At 51.5% G+C, this 24,597-nt stretch overlaps 2 protein-coding genes across 2 annotated transcripts in view; one reads left to right on the top strand and one right to left on the bottom strand.

Annotated features, from left to right (window-relative positions):
• The window catches only part of DLK2 (delta-like 2 homolog (Drosophila)), a 4,754-nt gene extending 4,377 nt beyond the window's left edge, over positions 1–377 (top strand). The window contains exon 4 of the mRNA XM_012640790.1: positions 4–377. Within this exon, the coding sequence (XP_012496244.1) occupies positions 4–377 (374 nt within the window). The remainder of the gene's footprint in view (positions 1–3) is intronic.
• A 115-nt stretch (positions 378–492) lies between these two features.
• ABCC10 (ATP-binding cassette, sub-family C (CFTR/MRP), member 10) lies at positions 493–21,667 on the bottom strand. Its single transcript, XM_012640941.1, has 22 exons — positions 21,651–21,667; positions 21,199–21,370; positions 16,985–18,203; positions 15,481–15,708; positions 14,700–14,856; positions 14,335–14,444; positions 12,561–12,640; positions 11,764–11,935; positions 10,118–10,216; positions 9,181–9,370; positions 8,364–8,441; positions 8,021–8,215; positions 7,104–7,257; positions 6,729–6,918; positions 4,647–4,990; positions 4,146–4,315; positions 3,500–3,660; positions 2,971–3,224; positions 1,812–1,957; positions 1,633–1,730; positions 1,295–1,407; positions 493–965 (listed from the first exon to the last, which is right to left on the bottom strand). The coding sequence occupies exons 2-22, from the start codon at positions 21,357–21,359 to the stop codon at positions 815–817; spliced, it is 4,470 nt and encodes a 1,489-aa protein (XP_012496395.1). The 5' UTR covers positions 21,360–21,370; positions 21,651–21,667; the 3' UTR covers positions 493–814.
• Positions 21,668–24,597: the final 2,930 nt, after the last annotated feature.

The raw sequence follows: 24,597 nt of genomic DNA on the forward strand, positions 1-24,597 counted from the left end.
CAGTGAACATTCCCCTAGGGCCCACCTCAGCGGTGGTGGTACCTGCCACAAAGCCAGCCCCCCACAGTGCAGGGGCCGGTCTGCTGCGGATCTCAGTGAAGGAGGTGGTGCGGAGGCAAGAAGCCGGGCTAGGTGAGCCTAGCCTGGTGGCCCTGGTGGTGTTTGGGGCCCTCACTGCTGCCCTGGTCCTGGCCACCATGTTGCTGACTCTGAGGGCCTGGCGCCGGGGTGTCTGCCCCCCTGGACTCTGTTGCTACCCTGCCCCACGCTATGCCCCGGCGTGCCAGGACCAGGAGTGTCAGGTTAGCATGCTGCCAGCAGGGCTCCCCCTGCCACCTGACCTGCCACCTGAGCCTGGAAAGACCACAGCACTGTGATGGAGGTGGGGGCTTTCCCGCCCCCTTCTTCACCTCCCCACCCCTCAAACTGGAGTGGTCCTTTCTTACCACCCCTCAGCTTGGGTACACACATTGAGGGGACCTCTGCCTCATGCCAGAAATATTATTTTTTTAATATACAGAATGTAAGATGGGGATTTTATCAAATAAAACTATGAAAATGCAAGTGGGCTCCTATGTCAGAAAAACCCACCTGGAGTCCCAGCTGCAAGAGGGCTGGAGCAAAGGCCTGTTCTGGGGAAGCCTCCGGACTCTGCCCGCCAAGGATGTTTCCAAAGAGTAACCCAGGGTGCCCGTTTCCCCTCTGGGGAAGTGAGGGAGAGCCTCAGAGGAGAATGGAAATGAGCAGCCAGCACCTCTGCCCAGCTAGCTAGCAGTGGAGGGGACCCTAGAGGGTGGGGATCTGGTTCAGGCCCTCAGGGCGAGGAGGCTCCCGGCTGGCTGCTCTGCAGCAGCTGCTGGAACAGTGAGTGGGGCCGGTTGCGAAGCGCGGCAGGGGAGTCCAGCTCCACAACCCTCCCCATGTGTAGCACCAGCACGCGGTCCGAGTTCAGGATCGTGTTGAGCCTGTGTGGCAGGAGATGGTCAGTGTGGGGGGATGGGGGACAATGCCCTAAGGGAGAATGCTGACCTGCTTTTCCTCCTCTCCCCTCAGGACAGCACAGGTCTGTCCCACAGGCTCTAGCCCCTGGCTCTGGGCTGGGGGAAGGACTGCAGCATTCCCTCAGAAAATGTGCTATAAAAGGGCCAGGGTAGTGCCTGGACAAGGAGGGGCTGAGGTTTACTGAGGGGTGATCTCTAGGGCCCTGACTCCCAGGGTCCCTGAAAGGAACTGAGGCTCTGGGTCTATGCCATCACAGTCCCTGATGAGACGGTCACACTGGACGCCTGCACACCTGTGGGCAATGGTCAGCACTGTCTTGTTGGCAAAGCGTTTGCAGATGGTCTGCTGGAGCAGCTGGTCTGTCTTCTGGTCCACACTTGCTGTGGCCTCATCAATACACAGGATCTGGAAGGTGGGAAGGGTGGAGGGGAAGAGTGCGAAGGAGAGGCTGTAGGGTGGGCTGGGGCTGGGCTGGGCCCAAACACCAGGCCCCCCTACAGCTCCCCACCTCAAGCTCTGAAAGGAAAACCAACTTGGTCCCCTGAAACCTCTCCCCAACCCACCTTCTAACCCTGACAGGTCCCCTGCCTCCTTCCTAGCCCTCTTGAATGTCCCTTCCTCTCTTCTTACCTTGGCATCTGTGAGGAGAGCCCTGGCCAGACACAGCAGCTGCCTCTGCCCCAGGGACAGACTCCGGCCCCCCTCACCTAGCTCAGCATCCAGACCACCTGCAAGGACAGCATCTTCACTGCAGGGCCCAGGCCTCTCCCTGCTCCCTCCCTGCTCTAGGGACAGGGCCCAGCACTCACCCATGGATACAATCACCTCACTCAGGTGGCACTGCTCCAGGGCCTGCCACAAGGCCCTGTCCTCACGTAGGCCCCGGGGGTCCAAGTTTTCCCGAACAGTCCCACTGAACAGAAAGGGCTCCTGGGGGATGATAGCCAGCTGGGATCTGGGGGACAATGACATGGGGTCCAGGCTGGAGATGCGGCCACTTCTGCTCCTAGTACAGTTTTTAGTTATAGGACTAGCACCTCCAGGACAGCCTGGGAATAAGACCTGAACATAACCCCTTCTGTTTCCCGCCCCATCCCCACCACAGGACCAGGCAGTCATCTGTGTACCTAGAACTGGGCTGGTGCTATGAGCAATACCAAAGAAACCAGGGGCCTACACTCTGTCCCTAAGCAGCCTACATCTCACCGAGGTACAAAACACCAGAGAAAACAAACGGGCTAAAGTGTGTGGCACTGATTCCAGGCACAGCAGGGCCTGAGCAGGGAATGACTGGACGGCTGAATGGGTATGGGACACTTCAAGGTTTGAGTGGCCCTGGAATTGGGTCCTGAGGAGCTATATGGTCAAGCTGTAAGGTAAGGCCACCACAGCTTAGAAGAGAAGGCAGGTGAGGCAGGGTCAGGTCTTGGGGCCAGTCATGTGCCCAGGGCTTTAGGACACAGCTTTCCTACTTTTCCATGTCATAGAACTCAGAGAAAATGATACTAGGGGTAGGAGTGGGGGATGTATAGCCCCAGATGAGGCCACTTGTGGCCAGGGGCAAGTGGCCCGGTCTCAAGCTATCCCAAGCACTGCCTGCTGAGCCTGAGGGCTGAGGGCATCAGTGTCTAGAGGCGCGGTACCTGGGAGACTCTGATTAGGAAGGCAGCAGCCAGTGCTCTAGAGTGGAGGGTGTACACCAGGAAGTAAGAGAAAGAGGAAGCTGGTCTGGTGGAAGCTGGGAAGTGGTCTGGGTCAGGGTGAGGAAGACCTTGAGATCACCAGCTGAGACTCTGGACCTGAGCATTAGGAGTTTTCTGTCCTCACCTGCTTGTCCTGTCTCCCATCTCAGCTGCTGGTCAGCCCTGGCTGCCCTGAGTCTATATAAAGCCTTCTAGCTGTGCCCTCCTCCAAGTGCCGGTAGTTCTGGTTCCCCTCTTCCCTCACCCCCAACTTCCTCCCCCAGACCTGAGCTCAGCCAGCTCCAGCTGGCTGGTGTCCACACCATCCAGCAGCACTCGCCCCGAACTGGGCTCCAGCAGCCGGAAGAGCACCAACAACAGGGAAGACTTGCCGGAGCCCGTGCGGCCCACGATGCCCAACTTCTCTCCAGGCTGCACACGGAAGGTCACCCCGTCCAGGGCATTGGGCAGGCCTGGCCGGTATACCAACACCACGTCCTGGAACTCCACGCTCCCCTGGGTCAGCCAGCCAGCGCCCAGCTGGTGGGGTCCAGGGATGGAAGACAGAGGGAGATGAGTGAGATGAGGAGTGTGGTGAGGAGGGAGAATGAGAAACAGGCAGCGTGGGAGGAAAGGTGGGGGGAATGAGGAGAGATGGGGAGGAGGGGCACGGTGAAGAACGGTGGTGACCGTGCAGGGAGGCTAAAGGAGCTGAGAAAGATGAGTGAGAAGCAAAAAGAAAGGAACCGGGGAGAGACTGGGGCCTTTCGGAGGGCCCTTCAGGGCTCTGGACCGGGCTCGGGGTGTAGGCCCACCTGCAGTGGCTGGCCCCAGGGCTCCTGGGGCAGGTCGCAGGAGTACTCCTCCAGCCGCTCAACGCTCACCAGCATGGCTTCCGTCTGCGTGAAGCTGTTCACCAGGCTTGAGAGCAGGCCCGTCAGGGAAAGGGCGTAAGACAGTGACAGGCCCACCATTCCTGGGGGAGAGGAGCACCAGCTGCTAGGGGAGCCTGGACACCAGGACATGTGTGGGAGGTAGGGACAGGATAAGAAAGTCCCAAGCTGTGGACTGTGGGCCTTTAAAGGACGCAGTGGAGAAGCAGGAAGGTGACAGGACCCAGGCCAGGAGTGCAGGAGGCTGATGCAAGGCAGTAGAGCGGGCCTGGAGAAGCTCGGGGGAAGGGCAGGTGGAAGACTGAGGTGGGCCCTGGCAGGGTGGTGGGGATGGGGGTGGAAGCAGGGAAGGGACTGAGACCAGAAGCTCAGATGGCTCATTCTGGTTCCAGAGCCACCACCACCTGGCAAGTCACTCCTGGAGACTGTCTCCTCCACCCTAAACTGAAGGTGATGACGGTTATTATGATACATCCTCATAGGGAACCCTGGGTGGGAGGCGGAAATGTTGGGGAAACAGTACAGGGAGAGGTCTGGGGCAGGGGTCAAGGGTCCTGGGGTGTGGCACCTGGGTTGGCGAGGCCCTGCTGGTGCTGCACCAGGGCGATGCCCGCAATGGCACTGACCACTGCTGCCCCAATGAGCTGTAGCCGAATGTCCAGCCACTGTATCGCAGCACTGGCAGCAAACTGGCACCTCTGGTTTAGCTCCAGGAGCCGCTGGTTCTCTTGCTCAAACCTGGGAGAGGCCAGGAGGGAGGTGAGGTCACCCTAACCAGACTCCTTCCCTAAAGAACACCTCCTTCTTGGGAGCTGATCTATACACTCACAGGTCTCACTCAGGGATACAGAGATGCCAACATGCTCTTTCGAAGCGGTCTGCTCTGCCTCACTGTCTCTTTCCTCTGTTGTTCTCCTCTTTCCCCTAGTGCCCTCACCCACTCTGCCCTTCTCCCCCAGGAGGCTTGAACCCTGTACCCCACATGCCCTTCTCAGGAGGCCCCCTTCTCCCCTCCCGCCAGCACCTCATCCCCCGCAGGCTCTGGTTGGGAGGGGCAGACTTCACATACCTGTAGGTGGCCCCAGTGGCCCGGAGCACAGGGAGGCCCGCCAACGTGTCAGCCAAGTGGGTATAGAGGGGAGACAGGGTGAGGCTGCCCAGGCGCCGCAGCTCCCGTGAGGAGGCCCTGTAGTGGCGCTGCACGCGATAGTAGATGATGCTCAAAGGCGGAAGCAACAGCAGCAGCCAGGGCAGGCCAGAGCCCAGCACAGCCAGGAGGCCCAGCAGGCCCGCCATGTTGGCCAGCAGGATGTTGAGGATGAAGGGCAGGCTGTCATCCACACAGGCCACGTCGGAGGAGAAGCGGTTTAGGACCCGGCCCGTGGGTGTGGCATCAAAGAAAGTCACTGGTGTCTGGGAGAGGAGCGGATGGTTGGGCAAGGGCAGGGTCTGGCAGAAAAGGGTTGGTGGGCAGCCCTGGGGGGTGGGCAACCCAAGGTAGAGAACAGGAAAGGAGTAAAGTATCCCCAGAGTTTTGGGGCAGAGAGGAGGGGCTGGCGGAGCTTGGAGGAAGAATATCCCGGGTGGAAAAGTCTATAGAGACTCTCTCATCCCTCTGGCCAGTGGCAACCTCCAAAGGCTATGCCGGCCATTCCTCTCCCTCTGGGCTAGACATGCCTTGTGCCCTTTCAAGGGCAGGGAGCTAATCTCTCTCCAGAAGATGGGGACTTCTTGCCAGTGGGTGAGATTTAGTTAGATGTCAGGAGCAACATTCTGATTGCCTGTGGCTGGACAGAGTGGGGAATATTATCGGCCAAAGCCAGTATTATCTCATGGTTAAGAGCTCAGGCTCTGGGGTCAGACTGCAATTCGAATTCCAGTTTTGCTATTAGTGCATGTGAGACCCCAGGCAAGGGGCAAAGTCCCCTGTTTCTCATCTGAAAAATGGAGACAACAATGGAACTGCACCTCATAGGGCTGTTAGTAGGATTAAATGCCATAGATATAGCAGTCTAGTGCTTAGCAGAGTCTGCCTGGCAGAAGTAAGTGCTCGATAATTGCTAGCTATTGGGACTACTATTTGGAGGTACAGTCTCAAAGACAGCCCTTTCTCTTCTCCTGCTTCCCTGTCCTCCGTCTCTACCTTTACTTTGGGAACCAAGTAAGCAAGCAGGGGACTAGGTCAAATGGCTTTCTGAAGCAGCTCCTAATGCCAGTTTACGAGAAATTAATTCCTTCACAGCATGGAGATGTCTCCTCCTTAGCTGCTGGAGAGGCAGAATGGTGGGCAACTGCTCCCCGACAGGCAGTGGAAAGACCCACAGGGTGCTGGGCTCACAGACTAGCTCTCCACAGAACTAGCCTTGGCCAGGTCACTTCACCTCCCAGCACCTCAGTTTCCTCATCTGTAAAATGGGGATAACAGAACCTACCTCACAGGGTTATTGTGAGGCCCTAACAAGAAAACCAACACAAAATGGCTTTGTAATAGTAACGACATTAACAATAATTGCTAAGTGAGCACTTAGTGTGTGCCAGGCACTATCCTAAGCACTTTCCATGTGCTATTAGTTTAATCCTCTTAAGTATGTGGGGCAAGCAGCAGACTACATATATACAGAGCAACAGGGACAGTCCTAAATAAAAACTGTAGGAAACAGAATGTGAGATCTAGCACAGTATCATTTACATAAATTAAAAATACATGCACACAAAATAGGCATTTTGCAAAAAGACAAAAAGATACATACTAAACACACTTAGAATGGTTGCTTATCAAGGAAGGATGGGGAAATGGAAACAGGGTATGGAGACAAAAGGGGATGGATAAAGAAATAAAACAGAAAAGGGGACTTGTACGAACTAAGGGGTCAATCCTCTGCACCTGGAGTTCAAAACTGAAGTCACTCTGAGGTAGATTCTCTTACTGTCCCATTTTACAGATGAGGAAACTACAGGCTTAAGTAACTAGGTTTGAACCCAGGCAGCTACTCTGCTCTGCAGCGACTCGGGGTCTCAGAGGTTGTCACGTGCTGCACCCATCCTGAGGACTAGGGATGTAGGATGGGGCCCCCAAAGGAGCCCATGTACCGGGAGGACACTCTGTAGGGCCAGGGTTGGGCTCCCCCACCCCCAGCCCCCAGCCCCTCACCATAAGGACTCGATGCAGCAGGCGGCGATGCAGGTTGGCGGCTGCTTGGAGGATACCTGCTGCAAAGAGCACTGCCCGGAGTAGGGTGCAGAGGGAGTTGACACCAGCAATGGTTGCATATACGGTGAGGTAGAAATGGATGTCTGAGGAGCCATTGGGGGCAGCTTTGGGCAGTGGGAACACTGGGGCGCTGGGTGGTGGGGAGGAGGCTGTGGGTAACCAAAAGTAGGGCCACTCGGGGGATCCCTTCTCCTCCCCCTTCCACCTCTCCCCACTCTCCAGGAGACACAGCCCCTGGAACACCAGCCACAACGCTCACTCCCTGCCTGGCGACCACACAGAGCACCAGGCCTACTCCCAGCCCCAGCCACTCACTAGAGGCTTCTAGGGGAGAAGAGAAGCAGCTGTGGAGAGAAGAACCCTGTGGAACCTGGGCTGGTAGAGGCTGGTGCCTCTTGGGAGCTATTCTTGGCTGCCTTCAGCTGAGAGATCCAGTGGGAGAGCCACCAGTCGGCGGCGTTCCGCGTGGCTGAGTGTGGACAGGAAGGAAAAAGCTGTGAGACAGACACTCTCCTTTGTTCTATTCAAACACCCCTTTCTCTGCCCTTGACTCTGTTCCTACCTTTCCTCATCCTCCTGGCCTCCCCACCTTGCACCATCCCATATCCTCCCTAGCGTGCACTTCTTTCCTAGGCCCTCACCCTTCAGCTCTGGGGAAAGCATGACCTCAGTTTTGCAGAATGGGAGCTAACCTGAGGGGAAGAACAGAAGACGCCTATAGAGTGCACCCCTCTGGCCCCTGGGCCTCTCTCAGAATTGGGGAAATGCCTTTTTTTTTTTTTTACTTTTGAGACAGAGTCTCACTCTGTTACCTGGGCTACAGTGCCGTGGGATCAGCCTAGCTCGCAGCAACCTCAAACTCCTGGGTTTAAGTGATCCTCCTGCCGCAGCCTCCCAAGTAGCTAGGACTATAGGCATGCGCCAACCACGCCCTGGCTAATTTTTTCTATTTTTAGTTGTCTGGCTAATTTCTATTTTTAGTAGAGATGGGGGTCTCGCTCTTGCTGAGGCTGGTCTTGAACTCCTGACTCCAAGTGATCCTCCTGCCTCGGCCTCCCAGAGTGCTAGGATTACAGGCTTGAGCCACCATGCCCCACCATAGGGGTTGGGTGGGGAGCATGCCTTTTGTCCCAGCTGTTACCCATGCTCGGTGAGTCTCTGGGCTTTGTAATGATTAGTACAAGGTGACAGGTACCTGGACAACCCGGAGGGACTCCCGGGTATATTCTTACCTTGCATGAGGAGCAGAGAGAAGAGGATGGCTAGGGCCAGGCCCTGGCCCACGGCCCTCCAGTATGCTCGGTACACATGCAAGGCCACGGCACCCTCCTTCTTGCTTTCTTCCTGCAGCAGGCGGCCAGATGTACTCTGCTCCACCTCTAGCCCCTCCTTTGTTTTCTCTGGGTTCTGTACTGACTGGGCTATGGCTGTAAGAATGAGAGAGGGCATGGAGGAATTAAGGTTGCAGGATGCCAGTTAAAAAAATCAGTTTCAGAGGAGCAGAGAAGCTTTGTTAGAAAACTTTATAGTGTGGCAATGAAAAGCAAGCCCTTTCTTCCCACCTGTGGGGCATACCTGAGTCAGACTCTTGTCCATCCTCAGCCCAGGCTTTGGGGACTGCTTGTACCAATGGCAGAATCTCAGAGGGAGGCCCTGGAAGGTAGAAGGGGGGACTCAGAGGGGGCTGTTCTGCATCTATACCATGCCTTTCTAAATGGGTGTGCAGATCCCACCTCCCCATTCTCGCTGGCCCTCCTCTCTAACCCACCCTAGTAGGATCCTGCCCTGGATCCCCCAGACTCTGAGCAGGACTCATAAAGTCCATCCCTCTGCACATGGATTTCAAGCAGCAGAAAAGGACAAACATCCACCCCTAAGAGGACAGCCATAGCCATGCGTGAGCACCTGTCCAGGGTCACCTGTCATTAAGCAGAGCTTTTTCTTGCACTTCACTCAATTCCTAACATCTGGTTGAGCTTCATTTCCTCCTGTTTCTCTCCCAGTGAGCTAGCAGGTGGCCATGTCCCTCTGCATAATAATTCTCTTCAGAGTTTTTGTTTTTGTTTTTTTACAAAAGGATTGTTCTAAACCTCACTGCTTTCTCTTCTCTGAGAACATCAGATCGTTCTCAGAGATCCTGGGCCTCTAAGTTCCCAAGAGCACTCAGTCACAGAGCCCGCGAGTCCCAAATATGCCGGCTGCTGTGCGCCTTCTCCCTCCTGTTCTCCATTCCCTCACACCAGTTCCGTGAAGGCAGGAGGAGCTGCTGACCGTGCTCAGGCCACATGTGGAGGGGCGGCAGAATCTGCACTTGACAGTCCACCTGTCTCTCTTCCCCGTCACACCTGGGCAGATGCTTCCCTGACACGGCCAGGCTCCTGCCCCACATTACCAGCCTGAATGAGGCGCCCGGCCTCCATCAGCAGCACCACATCAGCCCTCTCCAAGTACTCGGTGCGATGGGTGCACAGCAGCCGTGTGGTGTGGCTCAGCACTCCCAGGATGCACCTGTGCAGCAGGTGGGTGGCCACATCTGCATCCACAGCAGCTAGAGGATCATCGAGGAGATAGAGTTCCTTTTCCTAGGGAGAAGTGGAGGCACCATAGGCACCAGATCCCAGCCTTCTAGCCAGAACCCAGAGACTCTCCTTTAAAGATCCCAAGGAAGTCAGAGAAGACAGCTGAGAACTATGGGGGTTACCCCCACAACGGTGGAGGAGGTAAGACCTGAGGGTGGACTTCCCTGCAGTCAGGCAAGGCCAGCGCTCCATGGCCAGTGCTCAGACCATACAATGCTTTTTTTTTTTTTTTTTTGCTCTGTTGCCCGGGCTAGAGTGCCGTGGCGTCAGCCTGGCTCACAGCAACCTCAAACTCCTAGGCTTAAGCGATCCTTCTGCCTCAGCCTCCCAAGTAGCTGGGACTATGGGCATGTGCCACCATGCCCGGCTAATTTTTTCTATTTATATTTTTAGTTGTCCAGATCATTTCTTTCTATTTTTTTTTTTTTTAGTAGAGACGGGGTCTCACTCTTGCTCAGGCTGGTCTCGAACTCCTGACCTTGAGCGATCCACCTGCCTCGGCCTCCCAGAGTGCTAGGATTACAGACATGAGCCACCGCGCCCGGCCCATACGATGCTTTTTAAAGGGCCTTTTATTTCTGCCTTAAATCTGCAAAAGGGGATAGGATGACCAACACTTCAGGAACATGGAATGGGGGAGGAAGAAACCATATGCTGAGGAAAATATCCCCATTCCCCCAACTCAGCCAAGCTCCCAAAGCTCTGGACTCCCCCCACCACATTACCCTTGCTGCCCCCACACCAACTTACCTGGTAGACAGCACGAGCAAGAGCGATCCGGGCCCGCTGTCCCCCACTGAGAGTCACACCCTTTTCCCCCACCTCTGTCTGGTCTCCAGCAGGCAGGATCTGATGGAAAAGGTGCCACAGTGGGTCAATGAGCTCCCCAGTACCTTCTGGCCCATTTCCTATCCCTTTGCAGGAAATACATGGTACGGATCAAGAGAGATAGACAGCTTGAGATTAGACTTAAGTTTGGGCTGAGCTAGTCAGAGGAGACAAGACATAATTCCAACAACATCTAGCATTTATTGAATACTTACTATGTGCTTAGCATTTTACAAGCATTATCTCATTCGAACCCCATGACAACCTTACAAAGCTGGTATTATTTCCTTTTCACAGGTGAGACCAAAGCTCAGACAGATTAACTACCTTGCCCACAGCTAGTAAGGGGCAGGATACAAATTCACAAATTCAGATTACTAATCACTCTGCCACATTTGCCACCCTGCCTTTTATTTTTTTGAGACAGAGTCTTGCTCTGTTGCCCAGGCTAGAGTACCATGGCATCAGGCTAGCTCACAGCAACCTCAAACTCCTGGGCTCAAGTGGTCCTCCTGCCTCAGCCTCGGAGTAGCTGGGACTGCAGGCGCACAACACCACGCCCGGCTTATTTTTCTATTTTTAGTAGAGACGGGGTCTTGCTCTTGCTCAGGCTAGTCTCAAACTCCTGACCTCAAGCAATCCTCCTGCCTCAGCCTCCCAGAGTGCTAGGATTACAGGCGTGAGCCACCGTGCCCAGTCGTCACCCTATCTTTTTAACAGGCAAGGAATGATGCTGGGCAAATTTAATGTGAAAGTTTTCACAGGTTTTTAGAGAAGGAATGTACCCTGAGCCTTCCTGGTGGCCTCAGGAATGGTCTACTAAGCTAAGAGGTCCCCAAACCCAGAGGAAGCACCCATGATCCACCAGACGCTGAGTTCACTGAGGGAAAACCTTTGTTATTCATCTATTTTCTTAGGGCCTAGAACAGTATCCAGGACCGAGCAGACATGTGGGGAAAGCTTGATGCAGAAACAAGTGATAAATGGACACAGGATGCCCCATGGTCAAAGTCAAAGGTCTTCCTTTCTAGGAAGTTCCACATTTACCTGGGTAGGGTAGTGGTGATGACAGTCCTGGAGGGGACATGGGGGTTGGGTGGGAAGTCATGGGAGAAATCTGGAATCTCTTCTCCAATAAATTTACTACTCTCAATTGGGGGTGACAGGAAATCTAAAGGGCTTGGCAGGTTTCCCTAGGGTAACCTGCAATCAAATGAGACCTTGACTCTTCCAAGCCTTTCCAGAGGGAGGTGAAAGAGGGCCTCCTGAATGAGAACCAGTAGCCAGACTTACACAGAGCAAAGCCTCATAGGGAACCCTCCCTGGCTCCAGAGGCCTCAGGGCTCTCCCAGCTGCTACCCAGAACACCCAGTGACCATCACCCCTCTAGGCCCTATGGGGAAGGGGGAACCAATCACCTCTGGGAGGACCAAAGTATGATGGCCAGTCCTAGACAAGTGATGCCCGAGTAGAAGCAAGCCCTCTCCAGAGAAGCAAGTCTCCAGTTTGAGGTGTCAGGGATACATGGGGAAGCAGGCAGCCAAGAGGTTTCAAGGCCAGGCACTCACGCTGAGGTCGTCGATGAGGGCGCAGGCCTCTAGCACCTCCCTGTACAGCTGGGCATCGAATGTCTTCCCAAAGAGGATGTTGTCTCGGATGGTGGCAAATTGGATCCAGGGTTCTTGGGTGGCCAGGCCAAAGCCCTCGGACAGCCCCCACACTGCCACCTGCCCACGCAGCCTGCAGAGAGCCAGGCCAGCAGCATGGGGACCAGCTCCCCACTGGGTCCCTCCATGTCCAGCCCCTGCCTCCCAGAAGCCTTCCCACACTACTGTCTTCTACATAGGGTCACCCTTCATGTCACATGACTCTCTGACATGGCAGCCACTGAGGTCAAGGGGTCCTAATGAGGCTATGGGCTCATTCTAGATGGGGAAGGGAAGAAACTGCTCTTTGGCTACAGCCAAGCAGCTGTCATATCTAAATGTTGTCAGGAGCTCAGTAGAGAGTGTGGCCACCACATTATACTCATTGTCACCTAAAAACAAAGAGGCCTTCTCTCAAACCTGTGCTCGTCTCTGGATCCCTTCCCTGCACAACCACATTTCTGAAATAACAGCTGACACTGGATGTTTCCATTTCTTCTTTTTGCTCCCTATTACAGCACTTATAACACTCTGGTGTAATGATTATGATGGTTCCTTTTCCTGACTGCCTCCCCCTTTCCAGATTGCAAGCTGTCCCAGTAAAAGGACTTATTCTTGGTACCCCTGACCCCTATAAAGGTATCTGACAGGTAGCAGGGGCTCAGTAAGTGTTTGTTAAAGGGCTTAGCAAGGACAGGGGTGTGCCGAAGGTTGGTTACCTGTGGAGCTCCCCAGCGATGGCGGCCAGCAGTGAGCTCTTCCCACAGCCCACCTTCCCCACGATGCCCACCAGCATACCCTGCAAGGAAGCCACACAAGCAAATGTCTGCTCTTTGCAGGGAAAGGGACGGAGCGGGCAGTGGTCTCCCTTCTGAGGCACTGGGCTGTCAATCTTCCCACAGAGGCTTCTCTCTAGGCCCCAGGTAGTGTGTAGGGAAAGAATCCTCCAACTCACAGGCTGATCTGTTGGATCTAGGGAGGTAGTGTGTTTTATTTTCCACTCAGAGTTGTTATCAGTTCCACTGTGTACGTGAGGAGCCTCTGAAGGGAGGAAGCATGCCAGAGGGGATGGGAGGAAAATGCCCAAGAACTTCCCAAGGTAAGCTCTGAGACATGCATTCCAGGATGGGGAGAGGGAAGGGAAGGACTCCAGGCTTTGCGGCCTGAACGCTGGGCTGGCTAAGTCAACTTGTGGCTACACTTCTGATAGCTCAGTGCTTTGCACAGGTGCCTGTTTCTGTGCTTTGTAGTTTAAAACTTTCTGTTCTCTCTTTCTTTCTTAGTTGTAACATATGTTCATGGAGCTATCTCCTGCTCAAAAAAAAAAAAAAAAAAAAAAAACGGATTCCTATTTCCTTTTCTAGAAAGGGGCTGGGCTCTCAGAAGCTGTTTGTAATGCCCACATCCTGCCAGCCAGGGTTGACCCATCTACAAGTGGGCACCAGACTAATCTGAGACCTTTCCCTGGGAATGTGGGATCAGGACCCAGAGGCAGCTTCTCCCTCTTGTTGGCTGCAGCTATAAATGGGAGAGCTCTCTGCAGTCACACCTTTTGCTCAACAGAGAGTGGGTCCACAGAGAGGGAAGAACCAGGTGAATAAAGAGAGAGAAACACATAGAAGGCAGAAAGCTGTGCAAGTTGAGGCCTGGTTCTGGGCTGTTTCTAAGATCCAGTTGCGTTTTTGCCTGTGGATTCTGCAATTTATCTCTATATCCCTATTATAATTTTTTGTTTGCTTAAGCTAGCTCCAGTGGGTTTCTATGACATATCCAAAAAAGCCCTAACACACACATTAGCAAAATTCCTTTTAAAAATTCCAGCCTTGTCTTGCCTGAACTAAGAGGAAAAACAAAACATACAGCCCAAGCCAGAAACGTGAGCCAAATGTGGTGGAGGCGATTCAGCCACCACTGGAGAACGCTGAGTTGAACTGTGGGGCATGGGGTTGGAGAAAGGTCAGGAGAGAGTGAAAACTCAGGACTGGGGGTGAACAGGAGTTGCCCTCTGCCAGGAATGTTCACGTTTTAAGTTCTTTGACTATGTATGCTGCAGTGTGAGTCAGAGGGTGTGACTGCTTTTAACCAGGCTAAATAGAGGATCATCTATCCCATTCACAAAATCTTTCTCGGAAGGGGTTGCTGGGCTTCTCCCCTAAGCCCTAGCCTGGGGGAGATGCTGGATGAGCCCTGGAGCCTGTTCTGAACTTTGTGGCCTCTGAGGGACACGGAAAGACAAACATAGCTGTTGGTCTGAACTGGGTGAATATGAGCTCCCTGAAGACCAGGGAGAGGTGTGACTACTCTAAAAAGGCTGGGTGTGGCAGAATGAGATTCAGACTGGAACCTGCTCACCAAACCCCTCCCCTGTCTCCCTCAGTAGTTAGAGCTGCAGAGCCACCCAGCTATGATTGGCTCAGTCTTTGCTTATCTGTCACTGAGTCTCCATCTCTCTCATTAGTCTGGGGACTCTCCCAGGGTATCCGTCCAACAAACCTTTTTCACTTTGAGGTGACTGATGAAGGTCTCTTGGCTGGTTCCAACTGGGTCCCAGGAGAACAGGGCTCCATGCAACTCCAATACTGTAGATGGCTCTGTGGGGGGATCTGAACAGGGAAGAAGCCACTCAGCTTGGGCTACTCATCTACCACCAACCTGCCTGGGGAGCGTAAATCAGGGGCATGTTGTTGACTTGCCTGCCCCACATCTACATGCCCAGGGCTAATTCAGTCTCAGTCTTGGTCTGCTCTGCCCGCATTCTGCTGCCTCTGACCCCTCTTGGCAGCATCTATGCACAATGCCAAGTGGCTACATTCCCCTCCTCACCCTGTGCCAGGTTCAGCCCTCTAGCTTCCCATTACCTGGGCTGTAGTAGGCCTGGGGGTTGTGGTTTGGAAGATCAAGGAAACGCTGGATCCGGTCCAAGGACACTTTAGCTTCCAGGAGGCCATTGATCACCCAAGGGAAGTTGTTGAGGGGAAGAATGAGCATGCGTACCAGTGCCAGGGCCGTGAACACCTAAGTGGAGCGGAAGAGGGATGGAATGGAAGAGCCATCCAAGGGCCTGCGCTACAGGTAGCCCTGTGAACAGGTCTGTGGAGGGAAGAACAGGGCAGCAGCAGAACTGCAGGGATAGCTGGACAATCATGGGATTGGAGGTGGTAGAGGTGGCTACTCCTAGAACCCTAGAAATTCCAATGTTCCTCCAGGGATCAAGGTTGTATCTTGATAAGTGCCCAGGTCTAGCTCATTTTGAGACTTCCTCAGAATTTCTAAGTAGCAACATCACCTGGCCTTGGCCAGACCCGGCATTGGATCATAGATTTTTCCCAAAGCCATTAGAATGAGGAAAAAGGGACCTAATCCCAGGCCTGGGCCTAACTGGAAGATAGAATGGAAGGAAGAGGAGAGGAAGGAAAGGAATTCCTCCACAGAGAGGAGGGTTATATATCCAAGGCCCCAGAAAAAGGTCCCTTCAGAGTTTCCCTTTGGTTGTGAAAGGATGAGACAGTCAGGGATCCTTCCCTCCTCGCCAGCCAGCACCCAGGGCCTGAGCCCACCTCTCCACTCCACTGTAGTCTCCTTGAGGCTGGCACCCTCTCATGCCTTCCTAGAGCTATCCCCTCCCTTCCTGGTCCTCACCTTGGTGGCTGTGAGCTGGTGCCCCATGAGGACATAAGTGATGAAGATGATGATGGAGATGACGACCGGCAGGGCAGCCCACAGGTATACGCAGGCTGCATCCAGGTATTTGATGACACAGAGTCGCCCCAGCTCTCGAGCCCGGCAGGCCTCTACCCGGGCCCCCAGTGCTTGCTCCCACCCGCAGAACTTGATGACCCGAATGCCACTCAGCAGCTCTGCCATGAGCTAGGGATGGGAGACAAGACAGCAGTGTGAGGTGGAGTCTTCCCCAGGCTCCGGGCAGAGAATGTCAAGTACTCTGAGCTCCCAGATACTCTGTACTTCCCTAGCTTTGGTGTTCTTCCTCACCTCAGTCCTTTCTGGAAATCCTGCCCCTCAAATCCTTCTCAGCCCTGGGTTGCTTCCCTTCCCAGTGTCTCTTTTACTTCTCCATTTGCTCCAGCTGGGTACAGGTTGGAGCCGGAAGTCCCCACCTTCCTGGTGGAAGGTGCAGGCAGGTCACCACACTGCGGTCAAAGCACTCCGTCTTCCACCAGATGAGGGACTGAGGATTACTCCCCAAAGCCAAAACGTGGGCTTTGGGAGACAGCCACCAGTTCTGGCCCATAGCTTGAGTGATACAGGAACTATTCCTAGAGGAGTATACAGGCATAAGAGGCCACACCACAGCCAGGGTCAAACAGGCCAATGAGCCCAGACAAGATGGTCAAGGGCCAGGAACTCCTTAGAGACCTAGTCTGTAGCTGTCACAGGTACGCGAAAAGGCCTCAGGCCATAACCTGCTACAACCCCTCCTTCCCCCACTAGCACTGAGTTGTTCCAGTAAGGCTGATAGCTATACTGTATGGACCCCCAGGACTGCTACCCCCTTTGTAAAGGTACCCACAATCACTGCAGAACCCGGAAATGATTCAGCCAGACCCTCAATATCTAGAGTTGGCGCAGGCAGGAAAGTGACCTATTTCCTTCTCCACAGCCCACTCCTAAGAGGTAGCTGGGTTTCTCCTAGGCCTCTCCACATGCAGCCGTGGGGTGGTCAGTGCCCTGGACAAGGAGGTGGAAGACTTGGGTCCCAGCTCTGTCACTAAAAACCCATTTAGTCCCAGGGAGATTACTTCCTACCTCCTAGGGACGCTGCCTAGGGCCACATGAGCTAATGCTGCTATATTACCAATGGGCCACATTTATATAGAGCTCACTTTAAGACAGGTACTAGGCTAAGCGTTATCTTATATGACCCTCACCACAACCCTGTGAGGTGAACAATTATTATCTTCATTTTACACATGAGGAAGTGGAGGCCCAAAGAGGTTGAGTGATTTGTCTGAGGTGACTGAACTAGTTAGTAAGTGTAGATTTGAATCCAGGTCTGTTTTTCTCCAGTCTGAGCTCTTAACTTCTAAGTCACGCTTAGTCTCTCAGGCAGTGTGCACGGGAGGACCTACAGACCCAGGCTGGGTGAGGTCTCTGGATAGCTGAGGGACCCCACATAGCCCCTTACCTTAACCCGTGCATCCTTGTGCTGTAGCATCTCCTGGTTACTGGCCACGATACGGGTAGCGATCACTTTGTTGACAGGAACCAGCAGCAGTGCCAAGATCAGACCACCCACAAAGGCCACACCCACCTGCTGGTACAGCAAGTAGAGGGTGATGGCCACCTGCAGGGGCAGGCCCCAGGCCTCATGGAAGCTCCCAGCAAAGTTAAGCAGCCGCTCAGAGTCGGTGCCTAGTAGGTTTAGGACCTCGCCGGCAGGAGGGCGGCTGGGCCCCAGCTGTAAAGCCTTGCGGTACAGGATGTTTAGCACGGCCCCTCGTGCCTGAAGTGTCACCTTACCCACCTCATACCCATACTGATTCTGCAGCACAGCGCCCAGCACAGCCCCACCAGCTAGCCCAAGGGCATAGAGCAGGCCGTGGCTTAGTGGCTCCTGTCCCTCCTCCAGGAAGTTCACCAGTAGGGAGAGCAGCAGAGGCCCTGAGAATCCCAGCATGGTCCCCATCAGCTTCAGCAGTCCAAGTGCCAGATAGCACCATCCAAAAGCCCCATACAAGGCCCTCCACAGCTGGGCTCCGTCCTGCCAATGTGCCTGGAAGGCACGGGCTAGGTAGGTTGGATGCAGCCTGTGGGGGAGGTGGCAAGTGTCCTGGGGCTGCCGAAGCTCTCCACGAGCCCCACGGGCCAGCAAGGGTGCCAGCCAGGCATAGGAAAAGCGTGACAGCCAACTCTCCCCATCCTCGGCCACCTCAGGTTCTTGACCCTCAGGCAGGAGGGGCTCCGGAGCCCAGGGTCCTTGTGGCCCCCCAGGGGCTGCCCATCCTAGTATATAGGCCAACAGTGCAGCCAGCTGCAGGATAAGAAGGCATAGGCGGGCTAGGGGCCCTGGGAGAAGTGGGGGCAGAAGTGTGCCTCGCTGGCAATGCCATAACAGCGTCAGCACTAGGGCTGGAGCTGGCAGGATGGCTGCTAGAGCCAAGGCCAAGGGCCCCCGGGAGTGGCCATGAGGGGAATGGGCCAACGCCCACAGGGCTAGGCTGTGGGTGATCCAGGCTACAGCTGCCACACACCCTGCCAGCACCTCTAGCCCTACAGGACCTGGGCCCGCCCCTGGTGGTACAGCAACTGGAAGGAGGTCTAGCAGCGGGAAAATGGACAGCAGGAAGGAAGCTGCAAGTCGGAGGCGCCAGCCAGAACGACAAGGTAGGATGTAATCTGGACTCCTGGGGACAAGGGGGAAGAGAGAAAAGGAGGCATATCAGGACTGACTCAGGGCCCAGACATACCCCTCACCTTCAATGATTCACTTACCTAAGGAATCAACTCCCTTCCTGCCTTGCACATCTATCCCTACCCCCACTTTACCTTGGAACCCAGGTCCTTTTCTTCCAGGAAGTCTTCCCATATTCACCCAATCCATTTTCTAACCTACCCACACGATTTCTTTTTTTTATTTGTTTTGGTTTTTTTTTTTTTTTTTTTTGAGACAAAGTCTTGCTCTGTTGCCCAGGGTAGAGTGCCATGACATCAGCCTAGCTCACAGCAACCTCAAACTCCTGGCTCAAGCGATCCTCATGCCTCAGCCTCCCGAGGAGCTGGAACTACAGGGGTGAGCCACTATGCCCGGCTAATTTTTTTCTATTTTTAGTAGAGACTGGGTCTCACTCTAGCTCAGGCTGGTCTCAAACTCCTGACCTCAAACGATCCTTCCACCTCGGCCTCCCAGAGCACTAGGATTATAGGCGTGAGCCACCATGCCTGGCCAACACATCATTTCTGATTTATTCTTTCACCATAGGTATCAACAATTTTGAGTTAAGGTTGTACCTAACATGAACTCTAACTAGAAAAAAAAATCAAACGTCTTAATACATATAAACACTAAGGGATGCATATTCATTTTAATAAAAGGATCCACCTAAGATTACCCTTAATTCACCTGAAGTACTATTAGATGAATAAAAATTTGACTTACCTACAGCTGCTATATTCTACTACTATAGCCTAAATTTTATAAAGCCTCAGAATATTCTACTTTCCGTCTTTCCACTGATAGTAGAAGGTGGTATGGATCACTTTTGTGACTCCTTTAGCTGAAGAAAAATCTCTTTGTCCTTTTGTCTATATCTTCTTGGCATATAAAAAATGTTTTCAGTAAAACAAAAGGTGGTCTGTCTGTATTAAGAATCAAATATGGGAAAACCCATCTGCAGTAGTGAATATCAGAATGCCTCAAAGGTTCACATAAAAAGAGGACTAAATCTGTTACATCCTTTGTTGGCAGGGATGGGTTACTGAAAAAGTTTAGTTGTAAACTAAAATTCTTTGAGTTTTCTTAAAAGTTAATCTGATGGCAATTATATGGAGGGGTTTAGACTGAAATAAAAATCAACCTTAAAGGATTCTATTTCCAGCCCAGGAGTAGTGGCTCATGCCTGTAATCCCAATGCTCTGGGAGGCCGAGGCAGGAGGATCACTTGAGGCCAAGAGTTCAAGACCAGCTTGGCCAACATAGTGAGGACCAGTCTCTAAAAAAAATTTAAAAATTAGTTGGGTGTGGTGGTGCATGCCTGTAGTCCTAGCTACTTGGGAGGCTTAGACGGGATGATTGCATGAGCCCAGGAGTTTGAGGCTGCAGTGAGCTATGATAGCGCCACTGCACTGCAGCTTGGGTGACAGAGTGAGATCCTGTCAAAAAAAAAAAAAAGAATTCTATTTCCTAAGATGTGGGGACAGAAGGACAGAAGAAAGAAAACTGGGCCCTTGGAGGCTGGTATACTGGCCCCAAGTTAGCCATCAACCAGGCTCATAACCTTGGGCAAGTCTCTTTTCCTTTCTCTATCTTACTTTCCTCAACAGTACAGTGAGAAATGAAGAGTCTAGACCCAAAGACCTCTGAGGTCCTCTCCTGTCTGAGATTCTGGATTCTTCTAACCCTTATGAGCAACTCCCAAAAGGCTGAAAAGTGAAGTGAGAGAGCCACAATTTCTATTGATTACATGATCGTCTTTCTTGCCTTCTCATTAGACCCTGAGTTCCCAAAGGACTGTGCCAATTTTTAATAGCCTCTCCTCTGAGAAGGCTGTGGATGTCTTCGGTAACTGACTAACCCCTTCTAGAATTTTGTCTCGTTCTATGTAAAAGACAAACCAGGATTCCTCCCAGACCAAGCAAATCTGAAGCTTCTACCCAAGGAAGGGATTCATTAGCCCCCTAATTCCTCTTGAATAGGGACACTTTACCCCAAAAGACTAAGAACTCTCAAAGGCAGAGACCATATCACCCTCTTGCCTTCTCGGCAGCCAGAATGAGACTAACTTTAATCACCTCTAGCCATATAAGAACTAAGTACAAAATCAAGGTTAGTTTAGCACCTTATAGCTCTAAACCGAGGAAGGCTTAAGTTTGCTCTTCTCTTCTAACTACTGCTTCCTCTCCAGTTGAATCTACCTATACTCTTTTTGTTTTGTTTTTGTTTTTTTGAGACAGAGTCTCACTCTGTTGCCCTGAGTAGAGTGCCATGGTGTCAGCCTCGCTTATAGCAACCTCAAACTCCTGGGCTCAAGCAATCCCCTGTCTCAGCCTCCCAAGTAGCTGGGACCACAGGCGTGTGCCACCATGCCCAGCTAATTTTTTCTATTTTTTTGTAGAGACAGGGTCTCACCCTTGCTCAGGCTGGACTCCAATTACTGAGCTCACGGGATCTTCCCACCTTGGCTTCCTGGTGTGCTAGGATTACAGGTGTGAGCCACCGCGCCCGACCTACCTATGCTTTTCTTAACCTAGGAACACTGAGGTTTCATGGATGTGGAGAGGAACTGGCCCTATAACTTAAACACAAGTCATCCTTTTTGGTTAAAAACATTGTTCACCCAATTTTGCCTACAATTCATGACAGCTGTGTTTGGGCAACTGAAAAGCTACAATAGTGATGATTTCTAACATGCACTGGGCCTTTAAAAACCTGTCAGGCACTGTACTATATGCTTAAATGCATTATCTCATTTAAACCTTCCAACAATGCCATGAGACTCAGAGAAGGTAGGTAACTTGCCCCCAAACAGCCACACTGCTGCTAAGTGGTAATGCTCAGATTTCATTCTCTTTCTGCCCTACTCCAAGACCTCGCTATTCTGGTGACACTGACGGGGAAATGTTGGTTGCAGGTGAGATCTGCAGGCCCACACGGACAGATGTCCTGCTCCCGTCTCTACCCACCTCGGGGTGCCCAAGTGGCAGGCACTGAGCACGGCGAGGAGCGCGTGGGGCAGGGCGCTGAGCACAAGCTGGGTGAAGCAATGGCCTGTGGTGCCTCCCTCCCACAGCGGGAGAGGCCACGCTGCCCTGGTGCCGCACAGCTGGGCCAGGAGCCGCTCCATGGACGCCTCATCTGAGCGGAAAGCCGAAGGTGAAAGAAGTGGAGGGTGTCAGCCGGCTTTGCCGGCAAGTCCCAGCCGGGTCGCCCCGCCTCCAGCCCCGCCCTCGAACCGGGACCTCCCCTCGCTTCCGCCCCAAAGCTAGACCCTGCCCATTCTCGCGGTAGCTCTAAGGGTAGAAAGGGAGGAGGTTTCGCTCCCCGGAACTGGCGGGTTTCTGGACTCTGGTCGGCTACTCTACCACCTTTCTTTCCCTTCCCGTTTCCCCGTCCCCAGGGATCCGGAACCTCAAACCTGAAGAAGTTGCTCTGCACCGGATTCCGATATCCTGAGTACTGGTGGATGCAAAAGAACGTGTGGAGGAACCAGGGTGTTGGGCTAGCCTTGGCTGGCGCCCTCTAGAGGCTGGAAGACCTAGCAGGCGCTGTTCGCTCCCCCCCCACCAAACACAGGGCTTCTTCGCGCGTGCGCATCTCTCTGCTTCGCATGGCTTCCGTACGCAGGCGCGCTGCTGTCGTCGCGGCCTGTGTGTACCGCACGCTTGTCATCTCCCTTGCATATCGACCGTTTTAGTGCAACATAATTTATACTTTCTTATGTGGAGTACTCGCTTCCATCTGTCTGCTGCTTACCAGTTGGCACGTACGTTGCACGCTGTAATTCTTAACGGTTAAAGAGCTGGGACGCCGGACATACCTGCTACTACGGACGCTTACAAACCATTTCTTTCCTTATTCTAGGGCTGTATGACCTTGGAGAAATTACCTAACCTCTTTGAGCCTCAGTTTCTTTATCTGTACAACGGGGGCAATACCAATACCAAAGTACTGTCGCAAGAGTTGAATAATTAATTTGGCAATTAATCATTTAGCACGCCTAGGGGAAGTCTTTCATTAGAGTAGTCCTCCAATAAATAAATCTTTTAAGGAAGTAGTGGGAAGAATAGAAGTTTTGTAGTTATATGGACCTGGGTTTGAATGGTGACCCCACCAATTTTTAGCAGTGTGAAGTTGGTCAAGTTACTTCTGCATCTGAGTTTTATTATCTGTCAGGCATGATATTGGTATCTGCTTTACCTGAGTGTGTACAGCGCTTGAAGAAAACAAGTTCAACAAATGACAACTGTGATTATCCCATTTAATCTCAATAAGAAGCCTGGTACCTCTCTCTGCCAAGAATTAATTTTCCTATTTTTAAAAATTGAGAAAAGTAGGTTTGCACTTCACAAACTTTAATAATTAATGGATCATCTAGGCAATGATCATCAATGGCTGCTAACTTACAAAAAGACACAACCAGACATTGCATGCCTCTTAATGAATAATAAAATATTCTTGCCAAAAAATTTAACCTGAATCTGATCAAGCCATTAGATCTAATTATCTATTTGCAAGAAACATAGGAGACAGTTAAAAAATACTACAAGGATGCAGCTACTAATATCCAGATTATGAAAAGCTATATAGGACAAATGACCTAACTTCCTTAACAAGATAACCACAAACGGAAAAAAAAATGGAGAGGGAAACCTATAAATTAAAAGTAGCTTAAAAGACATGCTAACCAATTGTAATATATGGATCTTATTTGTGCCCCGATTTGGACAAATTATTTTTGAAAAGTGATGAGACAATCAGAAATGTTTTAACACACTCTAGATAGTGCATGATTTTAAGATTTAACGTTAAAATTTTTAAGTGTGAAAATGGTATTATGGTTGTTTACTTTTTAAAGGCTTTATCCCTTTGACATACTTATTGAAATGCTTATAGATGAAATTATATGATGTCAGGGATTTGCTTCAAAATAATCTGGGGTTGGGGAAGTGAGTGGGAATATAGTTGAAACAAGAGTAGCCTCAGTTGGTTATTGTTGAAGTTGGCTGATGGATACATGGGAATAAATTATTAATATATTATTCTCTCTACTTTTGTACAGGCATACCTCAGAGATTTTGTGGTTTTGGTTACTCACCACCACAAGAAAGTGAGTATTGCCATAAAGTGAGTAACACAAATTTTTGGTTTCCCAGTGCATACAAAGGTAATGTTTACACTGTACTGTAGTCTATTAAGTGTGTAATAGCATTATGTCTAAAAAAAAGTACATACCTTAATTTAAAAATACTTTACTGCTAAAAAACCCTAACAATCATCTGAGCCTTCAGTGAGTCATAATCTTTTCGCTGGTGGAGGGTCTTATCTCAATGTTGATGGTGCTGACTGAACAGGATGGTGGTTGCTTAAAGGTTGGGGTGGCTGTGGCAATTTCTTTAAAATAAGTTAACTATAAGGTTTTCTGCATCTATTCTTCCTTTCACAAAAGATCTCTATATAGCATGCGATGCTGTTTGATAGCATTTTACACACAGTAGAATGTCTTTCGAAATTGGAGTTAATCCTCTCAAACTCTGCCACTGCTTTATCAACTAAGTTTATGTAATATTCCAAATCTTTTGTCATCATTTCAACAGTGTTCACAACATCTTCACCAGGAGTCGATTCTATCTCAAGAAGCCACTTTCTTCATCCATAAGAAGCAACTTCTCATCTTTTCAAGTTTTATCGTAAGATTGCAGCAATTCACTCACATCTTCAGGCTCCACTTCTAATTCTGGTTCCTTTGCTGTTTCCACCACATCTGCAGCTCCTTCCTTCACTGAAGTCTTGAACCCCTCAAAGTCATCCATGAGGATTGGAATCAACTTCTTCCAAACTCCTGTTAATGTCAATATTTTGACTTCCTCTCATGAATCACAAATGTTCTTATTGGCATCTAAAATGGTAAATCCTTTCCAGAAGGTTTTTAATTTTCTTTGCCCCGATCCATTAGAGGAATCACTTATGGCAGCTATAGCCTTATGAAATGTAGTTCTTAAATAATAAGACTTGAAATTTGAAATTACTCCTTTGATCCATAAGCTGCAGAATGCATCTATTTTGAAGGCATGAAAACAACATCTATCTCCTGTACATCTCCATTGGAGCTCTTGGGTGACCAGATGCATTGTCAATGGGCAGTAATGTTTTGAAAGGAATCTTTTTTTCTGAGCAGTAGGTCTCAACAGTGGACTTGAAATATTCAGTAAACCATGCTGTAAACAGATGTGCTATCATCTAGGCTCTGATAGAGCACAGACAGAATAGATTTAGCCTAATTCTTAAGGACCCTAGGATTTTCAGAGTGATAAGTGTGCACTGGCTTCAACTTAAACTCACCAGCTGCATTTAGCCCCTAACAG

The sequence above is a fragment of the Propithecus coquereli genome, unplaced genomic scaffold, assembly GCF_000956105.1.
Source record: "Propithecus coquereli isolate 6110/MARCELLA unplaced genomic scaffold, Pcoq_1.0 Scaffold158, whole genome shotgun sequence".
Classification (NCBI taxonomy): domain Eukaryota; kingdom Metazoa; phylum Chordata; class Mammalia; order Primates; family Indriidae; genus Propithecus; species Propithecus coquereli.